This window comes from Rutilus rutilus (assembly GCF_951802725.1).
Source record: "Rutilus rutilus genome assembly, chromosome: 4".
NCBI lineage: Eukaryota > Metazoa > Chordata > Actinopteri > Cypriniformes > Leuciscidae > Rutilus > Rutilus rutilus.
The window spans coordinates 17,986,352-18,004,988 of record NC_140212.1 but is presented as its reverse complement, the minus strand read 5'-3'; the positions used below and the strand labels follow the sequence as shown (position 1 = coordinate 18,004,988).

The 18,637-nt window shown below is 37.6% G+C and overlaps 1 protein-coding gene across 50 annotated transcripts in view; it reads left to right on the top strand.

Moving 5' to 3' along the window:
- Positions 1 to 17,732, top strand: part of celf2 (cugbp, Elav-like family member 2) — a 140,782-nt gene extending 123,050 nt beyond the window's left edge. For 10 of the 50 annotated variants that reach the window (XM_084407796.1, XM_084407786.1, XM_084407807.1 and 7 more), the window contains 6 exons: positions 2,293 to 2,356; positions 8,322 to 8,444; positions 11,838 to 12,017; positions 13,746 to 13,889; positions 15,804 to 15,969; positions 17,684 to 17,732. In XM_084407796.1, coding sequence (XP_084263922.1) covers positions 2,293 to 2,356; positions 8,322 to 8,444; positions 11,838 to 12,017; positions 13,746 to 13,889; positions 15,804 to 15,931 — 639 coding nt within the window. In that variant the 3' untranslated portion in view covers positions 15,932 to 15,969; positions 17,684 to 17,732. Of the gene's footprint in view, positions 1 to 2,292; positions 2,357 to 6,337; positions 6,473 to 8,321; positions 8,445 to 11,819; positions 12,018 to 13,745; positions 13,890 to 15,803; positions 15,970 to 17,683 lie in introns of all 50 variants that reach the window. The other 40 variants (XM_084407770.1, XM_084407813.1, XM_084407801.1 and 37 more) reach the window with 8 other exon arrangements.
- Positions 17,733 to 18,637: the final 905 nt, after the last annotated feature.

Genomic DNA, 18,637 nt, shown 5'->3' with positions numbered 1-18,637 from the left:
CCATTCTCAAAACTATGAAGGGTGGTGCTGCCATTTAGACGCCGTTAGGGCAGTGGTTCTTAACCAAGGGGTCTAAATTTCCAAGGGGTCCTCTTGATTTAAAATAATAATAATTTTAAAAACGGTATTAAAATAAGCTAAAACGCCTGGAAATCAAGATATTATGGAAGCTTGTTTCCGCCACAGAATAAAAAATAAAAAAAGGTAATTGCGACATTTTATTTCGCAATTCGGAATTTTTGTTTAAGAATTGCATGATATAAAGTCGCAATTGCGTGTTATAAAGTCAGAATTGCATGATATAAAGTCTGAATTGCGTGTTATGAAGTCAGAATTTTGAGATATAAACTCACAATTGCATGTTATAAAGTCAGAATTGCGTGTTATAAATGAGTTTGTAACATGCAATTGCAACTTTATATCACGCAATTCAGACTTTATAACACGCAATTCTGATAAATAGAGTTGATAAATATAAGTCAGAATTGCGAGATGTAAACTCGCAGTTGTGATATAAAAAGTCGCAATTTTAGGAAAAAAACTGGATATATGAGATTTTAAAAGTGTGATTTCTAGACTCCATGGGTATTTTTATATGGGGGTAGAAATTTTGATAAAAAAAAATATATATATATATTATATTAAATATATATATATTATTTTATTTTTTATCAAAATTAAAAAATGTATGTGTATATATATATATATATATATATATATATATATATATATATATATATATATCTCAGGAAAAGAAATGAGGCCTTGGAATATTGTTGTGGACAATGTGGGTCCTTGGAATCCAAAAGGTTAAGAACCTCTGCATTAGTGGATACAACCACTCCAGCTTTCTTGGTACTTTCAAGAAGGCAGACAGAGTGGGAACCGTTTTTTAGCAGCCTTAGTTTCTGAAGTATTTTTCCCACTCATTTTATTCATTGAAACCCAAATCATCCAGCTCCAAGATCAATCACCACAATTCAACATTTCATCCCATGGCATGATGCATTGCAAAGAATGTAGTTCTAATCAAATAGTAAAGATAAAAAAAAGAAAGAAAAGTAAAACAATACATGTAATACAGGAGTATATATCATCTTAAAAGGTTTATGCAGTATTCTTAAATATCAGTTTCTCTATAGAGTAATTGGATTGGAATGAGAACAATACATACATTCCCTGTTAAACTCACACCCATCTTCATCCTCCTAAATATAAAGAGGATACAACATGGTGGTGACATTTACTTGCATTTTTGTCCATAAGGACAGTGGGTGAGGATTAAAGGACTATGCAAGAGCATTGGGACAGGGCCATCTCTCCCACCCTTCTGCTTTTCCTTTTTCTGCCTTTTCCACTTCCCTGTCATTTTGAGGTTACGTTCAGCTTTTAAGCAGTCTGAGGGGTCTAGTTCAATGTCATCCTAATCCTCTAGAGTCATTTAGAGTCTGCTTTCCTCTCCCCTTTCATGTGCAGAAACTGCCCAGGACAGCAACACACTGCCAGCAGAACTGACGGGCGACTCTTAGCATGACAGTATTCACTGGCACCGATGTATGAGTCTAATGCCTTGAAGTGCTCCTCAAGTATTTTGTGATTTAGTTCATTTAAGTATTTGACATGGTTTTCACTCTCAGCACTATATTTTGTGAGTTGAGTTGCTCACAAATGATGGTTTCGAGAGATTTTCCACAGTTAGCATTTCTTGTCTATGAATTATATGAAATTATTTAGCATGATAACCATTCTTAACACAGTGTCCAGTCTCATTGTGTTAAAGTGATAAAATGATAAATTGCATATCTATCTTAAACTGAGATTTAGTACTAATTGGCCGCACAGCAATAACGTGCCACGCTGCAAACCATTTTGTTGGTCACTTTTTGTCATGTTGCGCTTGAAAGTGCAATTATATTAGACATCACACATATTGTATATTAGAAATCAAATATATTTTGATTGGCTGTGATTTTGTTGGTTTGATTTTGTTTATTACATTAAATATGTTGATAAATACAAAATTAGAGCGGGCCCAGTCCTAATACTTGAGGAACACCAGTGGCTAAGACCATGCCCTTACAGATAGAGGCTTACGTGTTGCTTTGCTGTTGACAGACTGCTCTATAGTGTCACTCCAGACAACATGGAACATGGGAACAAACCACAATGTTTCATCTATATTTAGCTAACACTAGCTCCTTCAAACATTATCCTTATATATCCATCACCATAAGCCAATGCATAATAGTGATTACACATTAACGGTCTGTTTTTTTTCTCTCTTCCTCCCAGTTGCTCCAACAAGCGACCTCCTCCAGTAACCTAGGAGCGTTCAGTGGTATTCAACAAATGGCAGGTGAGATACTGATCTGAGATCTGTTACTACCCTACCCCCATTGTAACTCCTCAACTAAACTCCCATCCCCCCTACTAAACCATTCAACCCAGCTCAGGATTGCATAACAAAAACCCAGTTTGACACCTCAACCCCTGAGCAGATCCAGGATCAGCAGAGGTTCGGCTGAGAACATTGTCATCCTGCCTCAGAGTTTAGTTTCATCATGCTGCAAAATTCCTGGCTTTCTACAATGTGTAGCATACCTAGATACTTTGTAATGTTTGTAAGTGTATGTGTGTGTCAGATTTGATTGAGCCATTCTTTCCACGCCTGTTCCAATGTACATCAAACCCTTTTTTTTTTTTTTTTTTTTGGAAGAAGAGTCTCATCATCCAATCACTTTTCCTTGCCTGGGGTCTGTGAGGCTTATAGGAGACCAGATCATGATGATACGCCCCATCAACCCTCAGATGCCTTCAGCTTTTTACATTTTCACTTGTAATCCTCAAAGAAGAGGAAAAATGAAAATAACCTTATCCAAAGAGGCCACTTATCACAGTTTTTCTCATGCCACAAATACTGTCAAATTCACCAGAAACCTGCAGAGAATTCAGCAACAATATGGATCCCTAATCGAAGCAACATATGTTATTCTTTCTTTATGCTGATTTAGTTTAGGACTCTGGAATATGATTAGCGTTTTACAACATCTGCCAATGAGCTCCTGCTTGCTCTCGCTGTTAGACAGGTGTATGTTGTTCTCTCTTTGACAGTTATGTTGCCTCTGACATCACGCTAGACACAACAAAACTCTGAGCGAAAGTTTCTCTTTGCTCGGTTTCCTTCTTTTTTCCCCCCGTTTTCAATGTTTTTCGTTGTCTTTTGCATTACATTCCCAGTGTGCGTCTCTGTTCTTGTCAGGTCTTAATTGTGGTCTGTTTATCAAGCTGCCAGGCCTTCAAGGAAAGTGAAATATTTATAGCACACGGTATTGCCTAATTGCAGCTGCTAAGGATGAAAGAAAAAGAACGTATTAGCATCTAGAATGGCTTACAGTGTGTGTAGGATGAGTGCCTTTATCTCCTAAAGCCTTCCCCCCTGACAACAGTTTTGCACACCAGAGAGTGGCTTCCTCATTAATGTAGGCTCTTGTGGAGAGGTTGAGCTGTACTGTGGTGTTTTTGTTTACCATTATGAAGAGAGTCATGGAAGCTCTCGTTTAAGTTCAGTGGTACATCTGTGACAGCCTCTCAGCGAGAATGAGGTTCACATTGAGCCAAACCAGCGGCAGCTGCCACCACACAATTAAAGAGCGAAAAATTCCCACATTACCATAACAATAGCATTTTCTGGAACTCATTTTTAAGGCAATATAATTACCAAAAAACAGCTTAGTTTAGACTTTTAATAAAACTGGTTTATTTGCGGAAAATAATGGGAGTTGGTCACGCATGATGGACGAAGTAGTTTGTTATTATACTTGCAGATTATGTACGGAAATGTGTCAGCGCTGGATTAATGGAACCATTCAACTAAAAAAGGAAAATTCTGTCATTTGCTCACTGTCGTGTCGTTTCAAACATGTACTGTATGACTTATTTTCTTTTGTGGAACCGAAAGGAAGACATTTTTCATGTCCAAGCTGCTCTTTTGCACACAACGGAAATAGCACAGAACGTTGTTATGTATGTCGTATCGCCAAGTTCAACCAATGACATTTGACTTTGCTGATGCCAAACTTGGTACGACACATCTTGATGTTAAATATTTGAATTTACTTCAGCACAAATGAACCAAACTCAACCAATAACTGAAACAAGTACTGAAATACTGAAACACAGCTAATCAAGGTCTTCAGGATTACTAGAAACCTCCAGGCATGTTAAGCTGTGAAGCTAATGCAAGAGACGCACGCAGGTTTGAATTCGATCTGCTTCATCCCCCATTTCTCCCTCTCCCTTTATACTTTTTTTTTTTTGTTCTTTTCTATTGTCTCTTTCAAAGTGGCACACCGGCCAAAAATTTAAATGCAAAAAGTTCAAAGTAGACCATTGCATAATCCCAAGCCAGAAACCTGTTCAAGATGAGCAGATAAACATATCAAGTCTGTTTGAGACACTACTTGAAGTGTGAATCGATAGGAGCTCTCAAACTCAACAGGATTTGAAGGCTTTTCTCGGCTGAATTGTGAAATCTTTGGACCCCTCCATCTGTCGCCTGGCAACCGTCTATGATTGGCAGACGATATATACAGCTGACATCTGCTGTGTCTGTGCTGTGGGTGGAGTTACAAGCCATAAGGAGCTCCATTACACATGATGAACATTCAGCGAGAGCCAGCATCACCTCTTTCCTGACACCTCTCTCTCCACTCGGTCCGCGAAGAGTGTGAACACACTGCACGGAGGGATCTCTCTTTTTCTCTATCTCTCTCTCACACTAGCAGAAGTGCCCTTCTCAACCACAGAATTCACATTGTGCCAAATACCCAATGGCCATTTTTTACACTTGTGTGCCAAAAACTCAAAATGGGTTCTTTTCCGCTTTATTCAGAAGCATAAAGGCGGTCACAAAGCCCTCAATTTCAGAGTCCATTTCCGTCGTAACCTCTCTTTTTGACCTCCCAACACTGCACTTTCTCCTTCAATGACAGCTTTTCTAGCTTCTTTTATACTATATACTATTCAAGCTTGAAGTCATGATACATGAAATCAGAAGTGGCCTATTTAATTGATCTTTAACATTCCTGGTCTTATTGTAAAGAATTATTCAAAAGAATCACAACTGTTTGCCTTCACAAATTCATTCAAGGGGTGACATCACAAATTCCTTTTGATTTTCAACCCCTTTCCTTCAAACCACCTATATTGAGGCCACTTTTAACAGGTCCTGCCCAACTTTCTCTTTTAATTTGTTCTTGTTAAATATTCAATTTCTTTCAGAAATGCCACGCTACGGAAGTAAACTGGTTTTTGAGAGCCTGTTTAGGATCTGCAACACGTTACGGATTTATCTCTGCCCTTATATCTTGACCTGGGCTTTGTTTTGCAATTAGAGGTAGATTTCCTGCCTCTAATCACCTTCTGTGATGTGCTAATTAGACTCTTAATGCACTCCTCTTGCTTGCTCAGTGGATTGGGAGGGCAGACAGCCGTGGCGTCCCCAGAGCACTGTCTGACCAATCCAAATTACATGCTACTGCTGTCTAAAAGTATAAGGCTTGAAAAAAAAAAAATATATATATATTTTTTTTTTTCACAATGGCTTTGGATTCTGTCTTTGAGTCCTTGCTTTCCATCTCCATTGACAAACATTAATGTTTACTTGGCGTCTTGCAAGTCCATGAGACTGTAGGGTGTCCCATTTTTCTCAGTTCTAATTTTCAGAGGGGTGCTCACTGCTCACAATCTCCCTGCATTTCGTCATGCCAAAACTTGAGACAATATTTGGGACGTTAGTCACAATATTGTGGACTTGTAGGAGGGCGACATTTTGGGCAGGGGCTACAATTCTCTTGTGCACTTCCTTAACAAACCAAATTCTGTAATTCTGAAGTCTTTTGTGTCTCTTGTGCGTTTTCTGTTTTTGTGTGTGTGTGTGTGTGTGTGTGTGTGTGTGCTTCCTCATAGTATAGAGTATATACATTTCGCGTGTATATACGACACATGCCGTACATTTTTCTGTTGTACCACTTCCAATCTCTGTCCTTCTTGGCTGCGAGCCACTTCCCGCAGTGTGTTGGCGCCATGGCCACTGCATGTAGCCGTGCCCCAAACACGTTAATCTAGAGTCACCTTTAGAGTTTCTTTTTAGGTAGATGCACCAGAGCCCACGCGTAGAATCAGATCTTCTGTACCAAATGCCTCTACACACAGCTCCACTAACTCTTGTACACAAGGACATGCACTCGTAGAGCATTCAGTAGAACATGTGTGGTTCCTTTAGTTTGGCATGCACAGAACACATGCACGCAGACATTGACACTTTCTCTTTCTTCAGGTATGAATGCTCTGCAGTTGCAGAATCTGGCCACTCTAGCAGCAGCAGCGGCTGCAGCGCAGAGTTCGGCCAGCCCGTCCACTGCTAACGCCCTGACCTCCAGCACAGGGTCCCTGGGAGCCCTGGCCAGCCCAGGTAACCAGAGGCTGTCCCAACATCATCATCTTCGATAGCAGTATCATTTCCACCATAGAGTCGTTGTCCCTTCATTTGTCGTAGTTGAGTTCGTCATTCTCTTTGGTGTCTGAACGTCCTCCATCGTAATTCTTTTAACTTAAGTTTTCATTGTGTGTGTGTGTGTGTGTGTGTGTGTGTTTGTGTGCGTAGTCCTTGGCACCATCCAACATGGTTCATGGTCATCATCATCATCATCATCATCATTGTGTTTGAGAGAGTGTGTCGATATGTGTGGCGTTAAGCTGTTGTGCTCCGTGGCTTTAACCGTGCTCCACTCATTTTTGGGAAAAGTTGACATGTGAAAGCAGGCGTCACATTAGTGTGACACATGGTTCTACGGTTAGATTAGCTTCTTTGTGTCTCGCTTTGAAGCTTGAAAATTTCATTCAAACTTGCATAAATGCAAAAGAAGCAGAGGGAAACCATTGTATATGCTTCAGAGTTATTTTGTTGCGAGGGATGTTTTGTATTGAATTGCTCTTTTCTGAAAACATTATTGTCGTCATCATCTTCATGATTGCAATAATCCTCATTGTTGATGACTCTTATCTTGTCTTTTTTTGTATGAAATTTTAACCGATTTCCTTTAGGAGTCAATAAAGCATCATGCTTGTATCCATCTGGCCATTTATCCATCTTATCCACTTTATTAAAACTGCATGATATAGCAAAAAAAAAAATAATAATTCTCTCAATGTTTTTCAGTCTTTTAATATTCAAAATATATATATTTTTACTAAATATTTATATATTGAAAGTATATAAATATTTCAAAAAAATGCATTAAATTAATTGGTAAATAATCAATGGAGGTTTTCCACACTTTCCACACTTATTTTCATTTGCATGCATTAATATGTAAAAATACACAATAATAAACAGCAATATTTTACTGTATATGTACAAATACATTTACTTAAACATCTTAATACATGAAAAGTGAATTGTGAGTTTTGATTTGATTCATTGTAACAGACAGTTTCAACTGATTCACAAAATCGAATCAAACTTATCAACATGTATTCTACTGAAGATTAAATTGGGCTTTATAAAAAAAATAATTGTTGACACACAAGTCACAAGATAAGGACGGATTGCAAAATTAGGGTACGTTTACACGACAACGATATTCTTAAAACAAAGAGGTTTTTCCTTTGAGTTTCCCGTGTTCAGGCGACACCATTGTCAAAACGATCCCCATTCAACACGGATCCGCTAAAACGACTAAACGCTGTATTCTGCTGCCAGACCAGTAGATGGCGATGAAACACTATAGACTGACCACGTAATATGCATTAGCATGAAGTCATCGTCTTCAGAGATTCACGTTTTTGTTGTTTATGCAGAGACCGTTTTCAAAAACTTGCACTTTGAACCCCGTTTTCAAAACTTAGCGTTTTCAGCCTCCCAAAACGCCGTTGTCGTGTAAATGAACGGCCAAAACGCATGTAAACAGCCCCTTAGTCTGATGATACCCTTTTTAGGAAACCTAATGTGCATATAAATTGCACAATAAAATGATTGCAATATTCACAAAGTTGCATAATTTTATATTGCCGTTAAAGTTGCTGTTAATATATCATGAATGTTCAATATATCGCCCAGCGCTGCCATCTATCAATGAATCAATCAATCACCCATCCATGCATCCTTCCCTCTGTGTACCTCCACCAAAGCTTTTATGTATGTATCTTTAACCATTTCAGTATCATATGCGACTGTATGTGTGCAATCAAACATCTCTCTTTTTCTCTCTTCCATTTCTCCACCTGTCTCTCCTTCCCGCTCTGTCTGTCTTTCCCCACAGCAGGTTCCACGGCTAACTCCGTGGGTGCAATGGGTTCCCTGGGTTCTCTGGGAACACTGCAGGGTCTGGCTGGGGCCACCGTGGGCCTCAATAACATAAATGCACTAGCAGGTAGCGTCAACAGTGAGTACTACCGTCCATCGGCCTCTCCATCTCAATCCATACAACATCATCTCATACCAGCCGCCCACTGCGCATAGAGATGCCCGCGGTCTCCCAAACACACACATAGAGGATATTTCTTATTGATTTACTCTGAACGTATATGCCAACTATAGAAAGGGCATCTCTATGGGCTTCAGTGAGAGTTTGTTGGATGAATTTTTCACATGAAGTACTGCTGAAATATTGAAACTGTGTGTGTGTGATTTGTAAAATGCCTCATTGTTAAATCAAATCAGATCTGATCAAATTCATTCGCTAAGTCAAAACAAATGTAACCCATCCCTTGTAGTCGTGAGTGTGTTTGCACCAATCGGCCATATCTCCACACATTCACACATGCTAACACACCGCTAAATCATTGCTCTGGGTGTTTCTATAGACGTGCAATTGTTTTGTCGCTATTGTGTGTGTATGTTGTGTATATGTCTCTGTTTTATGTTAGGTAGGCTAGTCTTATCCACGAAGAGCCAGAAGATGCTGTCCGACATGTTTACTCAAGGGATAGTTCGCGCAAAAATGAAAACAAGTCAGTCTTCTGTGGAACACAAAAGCAAATAAAATGATATCCCCCCCATATAGTCAAAGTTAATGGGGTCCAATGTTGCTTTGGTCCCTATTGACGTTCATTGTATGGTGAAAAATGGACGAAGAATATCATTTTGTGTTTTACAGAAGAAAGAAGGTCTTATGGGTATGGAACGGTATGAGGGTGAGCAAATGGACATTTTCAAGAGTTAGATCACCCAAAAATGTAACATTTTGTCTCCAATTAATCACCCACATGTCGTTGCAAACCCATGAGACTTTTGTCCATCTTTGAAACACAAAATATATTTTTAATGAAACCTGATAGATTTCTGTCCCTCCATTGAAAGTCCATTCCACCAAAGCTTCAGAAAGTTCAGAAATACATTTTAAAAGTAATCCATAAGAATCGAGCTGTTAGTCAGATTAAACAGTTTATATTCATTGACGTGCAAGAACAAATGTCATCAGTTCTCAATTTTCGTTTACAATCTGTTTATTAAAAGCTCCAAAGTTTTAGTGGAATGGACTTTCAATGGGAAAGACAGGTTTCATTAAAAAACATGTTTTGTGTTTCAAAACTCTTATGGGTTTGAAACGGCACTGTTCCTTAAGGTTAATAGTTGGCTTCTGTTGGGTGTTGTGATATATACAGTGGCTGGTAAGCAGATGTTTGGCATTATAGCTGTTACCACATTGTGTATTATAGCACGACTGGAATGCTGTATTGACAAATCAGCATTCAAGTCCAGAACTATTCATTTTATACTAGAATGTACCTAATGGGCGTTGCGGAATGTAATTAGTATGAATAGGCGAGCTAAAGATCACTGTGGCCTGTGCATGTGTATATGTCAGTGTGTCGACACGCGGGCAAAATCTCTATCTCCACCAGTGACCTTTTAGCCAGGTCTCTAGTTTTATAAATCAAGTTTTCTTCAACAGAGCGGCTACAATTTAAATTCATTCAAATGACTCTCTCTTGCACATACACACACTCCCAGTGCTCATTTAAGAGGCTGTATAGTGTAATTGAATATAAAAGGTCAGTATTGTAATTATTGCTGGATAAATGAGGGAGCTGGCCGTCCAAGCACTTCGCTCATCATTTATTGTTTCCAGGCCGTCAAGCCAAAAGGCCAGTTAGTAAATACTCATGAATCAGTCTTTATAAGCATGATTTGCTTTGTTGTTTTACATTATGAATATTGGTTGCCACAAGGGACTTTACTAATCTCTTTTTTTTCGGTCATAGCTACAAAAATAATGTATCTGATACATCATATAGACTATCATTAGCACAAGGAGAGATTTGAACAAAATGGAATATCCAATTTATCTGTAAATTTAAAAAATAAGTGACAGATTATTTGATTATCAAACTGATAGACTAATAACTATTTAATGCCACAGGAATTTGAACTCTATCGCTCGCGATTACTGAGGTTTGTTACTATCGTGAGTTAAGGATCAGGGATGGTATGAGAAAGGATGTTGTTTGATCCCTGCTGGAAGCAAGACATGACATGCTTTTGATCCATAACCATTGTGCTTTTGACCACCAAAACACCAAACCCCAGGTTGCCCAAGGTGGATTGTGCTTGTAATATGATTATGGTGCAATCTACATTCTGAATTATGGACCTTAAAGTAGAAATGAATAAATTAATTACAAAATAACAATAATGAAAATATGTATTTTGTTTACAATGTAGGTTTTTTTTCAATTTAAATATATTTTTATTTTATATTTTTATATATATTTTATTTATATTTATTATTTATAAAATAATATTTTATATATGGAGCCCCTAAAGAGACATGGGGATGGAAAAATAATGTAAGATTGGAGGAAATAATATGTTGATGCTTTTGCACTTTCTCTCAAAAACATTGACATATAATTATGAATCCTGAAAAAAATAAAACATATTTTATATATATATATATATATACATATATATATATATATATATATATATATATATATATATATATATATATATATATATGTAGATATAGATATATAGATATAGATATAAAGATATAGATATTTCACATTATTACTGTTTATATTTTTTTCAAATAAATCCAGCCTCGGTGAGCATACGAGACTTCTTTCAAAAACATAACAAAGTCAGTAATGACCCCAAACATTTAAACGGTGATGTGTGTATATATATTAAGTTCATCTGCACTGATGCTGCCCATATGTTTACAGAAGTTACTCCCTGAAGCACATGTGCATCTGTTTCAGCAGTCAGGGTTTCTGCTTTTAATGGATCCAAGATTGTGTTTGTATTTTATTAAAAGAGTTTAATGTTTTCCTCACAACCCCTTTTTAATACAGCCAAGATTGCTGACACGAATAATGAGATAATTAGATGTAGAGTTCCACTGTGTGAGGTTAAAAAGGTGATTGGTCAGATGTTTCTGTGTGTCTGAGGGTCGCCGTGGTGATCGTTTCGTGCTGCTATTGTGACATTAGTGTGCATGTGTAGGCCGTGCTCCTCATTTGCATACACCGGTCAGTTTATTATGTACTGTATCTTCTGTATATGTGTGTTTGTGTGTGTGAGTGGGTGCTGTTCATGACGTAATGTCCTGTCGAGTGTCCTTTGTGATTCTTTTGTTTCGACAAGCAGCGTTTGCTGTACTTTCTGTCCAGTGTCGTAATTTTTTTTTTTTTCGTGTTCTGTGTGTTTTTGTGCGTGTCGTGTTGTGTTTTGTTGTAGAAACACACCCTGAGTCCAAATTCTAACGAGTAAGAGCACTTCTTTTTTCTTTATTGTTGGGTTTTATGTAAAGTTGCTCACATGCTCTCAGGTATGGCAGCTCTGAACGGCGGGCTGGGCAGCACGGGTCTGAGTAACGGGTCGGCCGGGCCCATGGACGCTCTCACACAGGCCTACTCAGGGATCCAACAGTACGCGGCTGCCGCCCTGCCCACCCTCTACAGCCAGTCCCTACTGCAGCAACAGAGCGCTGCGGGCAGCCAGAAAGAGGGTATGGACATAGCGTACAGTTAGAACTAGCTCAACTTCAGTTCATATGGAGCTACATCAATGACAAAAGTAAAAAATAAATAAATAAAAATTTGAGTCTACAATTTAACATGGTTGTTTATTTACGTAGTAAATATTTCAATTGAAAACATTTCACATGTAATTTCGTAATTAAAACATTTGTAAATGTCCCATTTTTAAATGTTTCAGTGCCATTTTTTTTATATTTTTTATTTTTAATTTATATATATATATATATATATATATATATATATATATTATTTGACCGGTAGTATTTGTGTGTTGCTTTACAAATTCACCTTGACAAATTTGTTTTCTTGTCTTTTGTCATTAATATATATCCATAAGCAAATAATTTGGGATGAATTTAAAGAATTTGGGATGGTACAAGCGTAGCGTTATATGTGTTATATAATATATTCACCCGTAATTTCGTAATTCAACATTAAGTAAATATACACTTTCAGTGTTCAGTTTCTAAATGATTCAGTTATATATATATTTTTTTTGTTTGTTTGTTATTTTTAATTTGATTAATTATATTTGACCGGAAGTTATTTGTGTTTTGCTTTACAAATTCGCCTTGACAAATTTTGTGCAACTTTTGTCATTAATATATATCCATAAGTGAATCAGTGTCAATCAAAAAATATTATATATTATATAAGAGACCAATATTGCTTTTATTTATAACCAATACTGATTATTTGTTTGTTTATATGTCCTAAAACTGAAAAGTTTAAGTGTTGTTTATTAGGAAAACATTTTAGTTTTTTAGTTCTGTGACTTTCTGATTAAAGGGGTGGTTGATTATGATTTCACTTTTCTAACTTTAGTTAGTGTGTAATATTGCTGTTTGAGCATAAACAACATCTTGCGATTTGAGTTCCAATGCTCAAAGCAAAGCTCAAAGTTCAAAGCAACCCTAAAATTTACATAAACCGCGCCCCCGGGAACTCGATTTATAGATTATCATGACAGAATATGCTAATCAGTGACTATAAGATAGTTAACTCCACATCAGCTGCATAAATTCTTCAACTAACCATTCAGAAATGTCCTGTTGCTTTCTACATGTTGTCACTTCTTCTTGAATCTCTCCATCATTGTCTGACTCCAGTTTGAACATAAAAGGCTAAAAGTTTTAGAAATTTTCAGTGCATGGTAATACTGTTTCTTTTTGTTCCTCGATGAGGTAAATGTATGTATGAGGTAAAAGGACACGAGCTCTTGAAGCTCTGCCCCCTGTACCGGGAGCAGTAGCTCATTTGCATTTAAAGGGAAAGACATAAAAACGGTGCGTTTTTGCTAACCCTCAAAAAGTGACAAATTTAACAAGCTATATAAAAATATCTGCGGGGTATTTTGAGCTAAAACTTCACATACGCACTCTGGGGACATCAAAGACTTATTTTACATCTTGTGAAAAGGGCATTACGCCACCCCTTTAAAGAAAAACATGCGTATCGAGGAACAAAAAGAAACAGTATTAGTTGATCTCTAATATAACATTTTATATTAAACTTTATTATAGGTTTATTTTATAGTAAATTATATTATTTTAATATATAATAGTAAATACGATGGCAGTTTCGGAGTGTCTTCATTTGTAATTGTTCTGTATAGATTGGCATTCCTTAATGCAGCGCTATAGTTGTGGATTCTTCACCAAACGTGGACACGTGTATGTTTTGTGCATGTGAAACAGGACCTGAAGGAGCCAACCTGTTCATCTACCACCTGCCACAGGAGTTTGGGGACCAGGACATCCTACAGATGTTCATGCCTTTCGGAAACGTGGTGTCTGCCAAAGTCTTTATCGACAAACAGACCAATCTGAGCAAGTGCTTTGGTATGAACTGACATGCAAACACAGGAGACAACACAGAATTTACCAGTGACAGTTATTCGATTAAGGCTTAGGTGTATTTTATTTGGCATTAAACTAGTCATTGGACTAAACAATAAAAAGGACATTGATTTTTTTAAATAACTAACAATTATGGTAGTAATGGCATTATATTTATTTATTTATATTTTATTTATTAAACATTTTCGTGCCAAATGAAATGTTGACACTATTTATTTATTTATTTTTGTTGCATATTTGCAGCTAATAATTAGTTTTTATGTAGTCTGTTTGCATTTTTTTATTCAGGAGCCTTAAGCCCGGGACACACCAAGCCCTCCGGCAACGTCGGGCCGCACCGTTGGCTCTATTCGGACACGTCTGTTTTTTTTTTTTGTGAAAAAAAAATCGCGTTGAATCGGCGCCGTCGGTGAGAGAGAGAGAGAACTCTGATTGGCTATTAAGCTTAGCGAATCAGAATAAAAGCTAAAGTGATGAAAGCGAGCAAAAAAGTGATGACGGTACAGTAAGAAGGCTGTTATAATTTTACATCATCTTACCTGAGCATTCGAACGCGCGGATATTTACATAATAACGAGCCGACTGGAATGAAGAAAGTGATCAGCATGATTGATATTCAAAATGATAAGCAAGAGCTGCTTTGTTAAAGGGATACTCCACTTTTTTTGGAAATAAGCTCATTTTACAACTCACCCAGAGTTAAACAGTTGAGTTTTACCGTTTTCGAATCCATTCAGCCGATCTCCGGGTCTGGGGCTCCCACTTTTAGCATAGCTTAGCATAATGAATTGAACCGGACAAGACCATTAGCATCTCTCTCAAAAAAATGACCAAAGAGTTTTGATATTTTTTCTATTTAAAACTTGACTCTTCTGTAGTTACATCGTGTACTAAGACCGACGGAAAATGTAAAGTTGCGATTTTCTAGGCTGATATGGCTAGGAACTATACTCTCATTCCTGCGTAATAATCAAGAAACTTTGCTGCCGTACCATGAGTGCAGCAGGTGTGATGATATGACGCAGCGCCTGAAAATAGGTCTAATAGGTTAGACAAACTTAGTCCCGGTCACGTTGGAAGTTACCGAGCTGGGGACTATTTTCAGGCGCTGCGTCATATCATTACGCCTGCTGGACTCATGGTACGGCAGCAACGTTTCTTGATTATTACGCAGGAATGAGAGTATAGTTCCTAGCCATATCAGCCTAGAAAATCGCAACTTTTCATTTTCCGTTGGTCTTAGTACACGATGTAACTACAAAAGAGTCAAGTTTTAAATAGGAAACATATCTAAACTCTTTGGTCATTTTTTTGAGAGAGATGCTAATGGTCCTGTCCGATTCAATGATCTATGCTAAGCTATGCTAAAAGTGGTACCGCCAGACCCGGAGATCGGCTGAATGGATTCGAAAACGGTAAAACTCAACTGTTTAACTCTGGGGGAGTTATAAAATGAGCTTATTTCCAAAAAAAGTGGAGTATCCCTTTAACGGTTTGCATATCTGCAGTCCAAGTTTCCGGTTTCCCTTTTTGAATGACGAATATAGAATAGTAAACCTGCTGATACAGACAGATATTGCCTTAGACGCAGACGCAGAACGCACAGCTAGTTGACAATCACCTTTAGTACTTTTGGTATGTTCAAGCGCAGCTTTTTAGCCGAGACGCAGCTGACGAGAGGCGACAACACAGTCCACTAGTTCTTTGACATCGGCTAGGTGTGTCCTGGGCTTTATACTCCATTCTCAGTTATGGATTTTCCAATTTAGTTTAAAATGTATGGTCTGTTTCATACTGTCATTTAGTTGCATTGGAGCAGGCGCCAAACATGACTTGCGATCGGAAAGACATTGTGAGACATATATCTTTTTTTCCCCTCCTTTTCCTCTACCGCAGGTTTCGTCAGTTATGACAATCCTGTGTCAGCGCAGGCCGCCATTCAGGCAATGAACGGGTTTCAGATCGGCATGAAGCGTCTCAAAGTCCAGCTCAAGCGCTCGAAGAACGACAGCAAACCGTACTGATCTTAGCACTAGGGCCTCTCTCATGTTACACTGCTAGGGTAAGTCCCCACTGCTGCCACGGTTACTAAACTGGGACTCTGGGGGGAGGGGGTGCACGAGGGGGGGAGTTCCACCCTTTGACCACCAGGGGGAGCCACTCTCCCATAACCTTCTTTTCAGCTTTTTATTTTAATTTTTTATTTTATTAATAACAGTATTATTATTTTGTCTCTTTTTTTTTCTTCCACATGAACGCTTCCATTTCCGCCATTTTTTTGTATGACTTGCGATGGATGAACAGCTATTATTGGTATTTTTTATTTTTACTTTGGGTCATGTGTAAACTATTTGATTTTTTTTTTTTTAAAGTAAATATTTATACAGTGGCTATTTCATTCTATGATGATAACAACAGCAGAAAGGAACGATGTATAAAGTATTATTTGTTTCTCTTTGTGAACCTGAGGCTTGTAAAGACAAGTAGAGAAGGTTCCGATATGATTAAAAGCACCAATATGCACATTAACCTTTGCCCTTTGGCCTCTGGTGTCGGTTCAGGGCTTTGCTGCTCCTTCGAACCCTTGGCCCACTGGCACTAGAGAGGAAAGGGTTAAACCCGCTGTGGCCTCTCTGTAGTCAACGGCAACAACTGCCTAAACAGCTTCCTCAACAAATACTTGCCGTCAAATGTTCAGTGATTTTTTTTTTAATTATTATTCATTTTTTTGTCAGTTTTTTATTTTTTTTATTTTTTTATTTGTCTTCTTTTTTTTTTTGGAAGAAAAAAAATTAGTCCGACTTTTATGCGTCAGATGATTGTGGTCTTTGTCCAACTGAATTTGTGTAGAGCATTAAAAAAGATTTTGATCTGTCGATGGTTAAAAAGAATAAAGCATTCTAGGTTCTATGTGGAGGGGTGGGGAACTGAAAACTTGACGTTTATCGAAAGAAAAAAAAAACCTTAAATTGCAGAAAGCCACAGGCCTGTAAATTTTATTTGTAAAAAAATGCAGTTCTATTTTTATACAAAATTTCTACTGCCTCTGAAGTAAAGGACTTTATTTATTATCTTTTAAGTTATTGGGTTCGGAAAGTCGTGCTCTCTCTATCCTGAGCCTCGTCCGCTAGTCTTCTTAAACCACACAATCCACACGCGTGAGGAGATCACGTACAAAACCCCTCGTTTTCTTTCTTTCTTCCTTTCTTTCTTTCTCTCACCATTTCCCACAATCCCATCTGTCACGTCCCCATCATATCTCTGTCTCGACTCTCTCTTCCTCTTCTCTCTTTGGTCATAAGTAGTGGCACTTCATAAGTGAAATCTCTCTTTTTCGTTTCGTTTCATTTCGTTTCGTACTGTTTGGTTTTTGTTAGTACGCTCCACAAAAAAAAAAAAAAAAAAAAAACTGAATAGTTTCTCCCAAACGGCGATCCATCTGCGGTCTCGGATCGGAGATCAGACCAGGATGGATACTTTTGGGTGTGTGTCAGTATGGAGGAGATCGAGTGTGTGTTTGTACTCTGTGTGTGTGTGTGTGTTTGAGTGAGTGCCTCATTTACATGTACGTGTTGGCAATCTATTCCAATTTTGTGTATTGTACGATTAAAAAAAGAAAACAGTTAAAAATGCTAATGTGATGTTGGTGAAACGCTGGTTGATAGCGCTGCTGCTGCTGTTTGTTTGTTTGTTTGTTTGTTGTTCTCATGGTTTAATGATGTTAGTTGTGTGCCGGAGCTGTGTGTGTAACTCTCCTCTCCCGTTTTCTTCCCTAGAACTCATCTCCATGACTCTATGCTCATCGTTTGCCTAGCATGTCTACGTGGCGTACAAAAAAAAAAAAAAAAAACGTCTCATCGTCCCGTCATTGTTTCTGATGTCTTTCTGAGTTCTCCTGCTCATAATCTGGTCTCCTTTTACTGATCTTTGTACTTTGATCTTAGCCTGATCTTTTTTGGGAAAAATTTCGCATGTGACCTCATTTTGAGCTTTTTTGCCTGTTTTTGTTTTTATTTAGTTTTGTTTTGTTTTTTGTTTCAATTTAACTGGTGAGGGAGGGAGGGAAGGAAGGAAGGGAGGAAAGACAAAAAAAAAAAAAAATACAATAATAATAATAATGTGAAAACGCTGCATTCACACTCTAGAGACAGAGTATATTTACTAACATAACCAGAGCATCATTTTAAGAAAACAGAAAGAAAAAAACTAAAAAAAAAAACTAAAAAAAAAAATCCTGTGGCAAATCAATTACGAATATTTGCGTTTGACTTTTTTTTCTTCTTTGTTTTTTTTTTTTTTGTCAGATTTTTTTATTTTTTTTTCTCTCTCTTTATGTTGTTGTTTTGTTTTCATTCATTTAAAGTAAACTTGAACGTTCAATACAGGGATTGGCGTTGGGACTTACTGTTGGCAACACTCTTATTTTGAGGCCTGCCGTAAGAAACCCACGCTGGTTTCTAGACGAATAGACTACTTCCACGCAGTTTTAATAAAAGAAAAAAAAAAAGCTGCCTGATCGATATTAGAATCTCTCAGAGCTTGCTCGTGGTTTTTACATTTTTCAGGCAGTGTAAAGTTTTTTGATAAGGCCATTTTAAGTGGCTTGATTTCTCATTAAAGTCTATATAAAACCACTTTTTTCTAGAGTAGTAAAGGTATTAAGAAAAAAAAAACACATACACACACACACACACACACACACACACACACACACAAGATTGCCCTGTTTG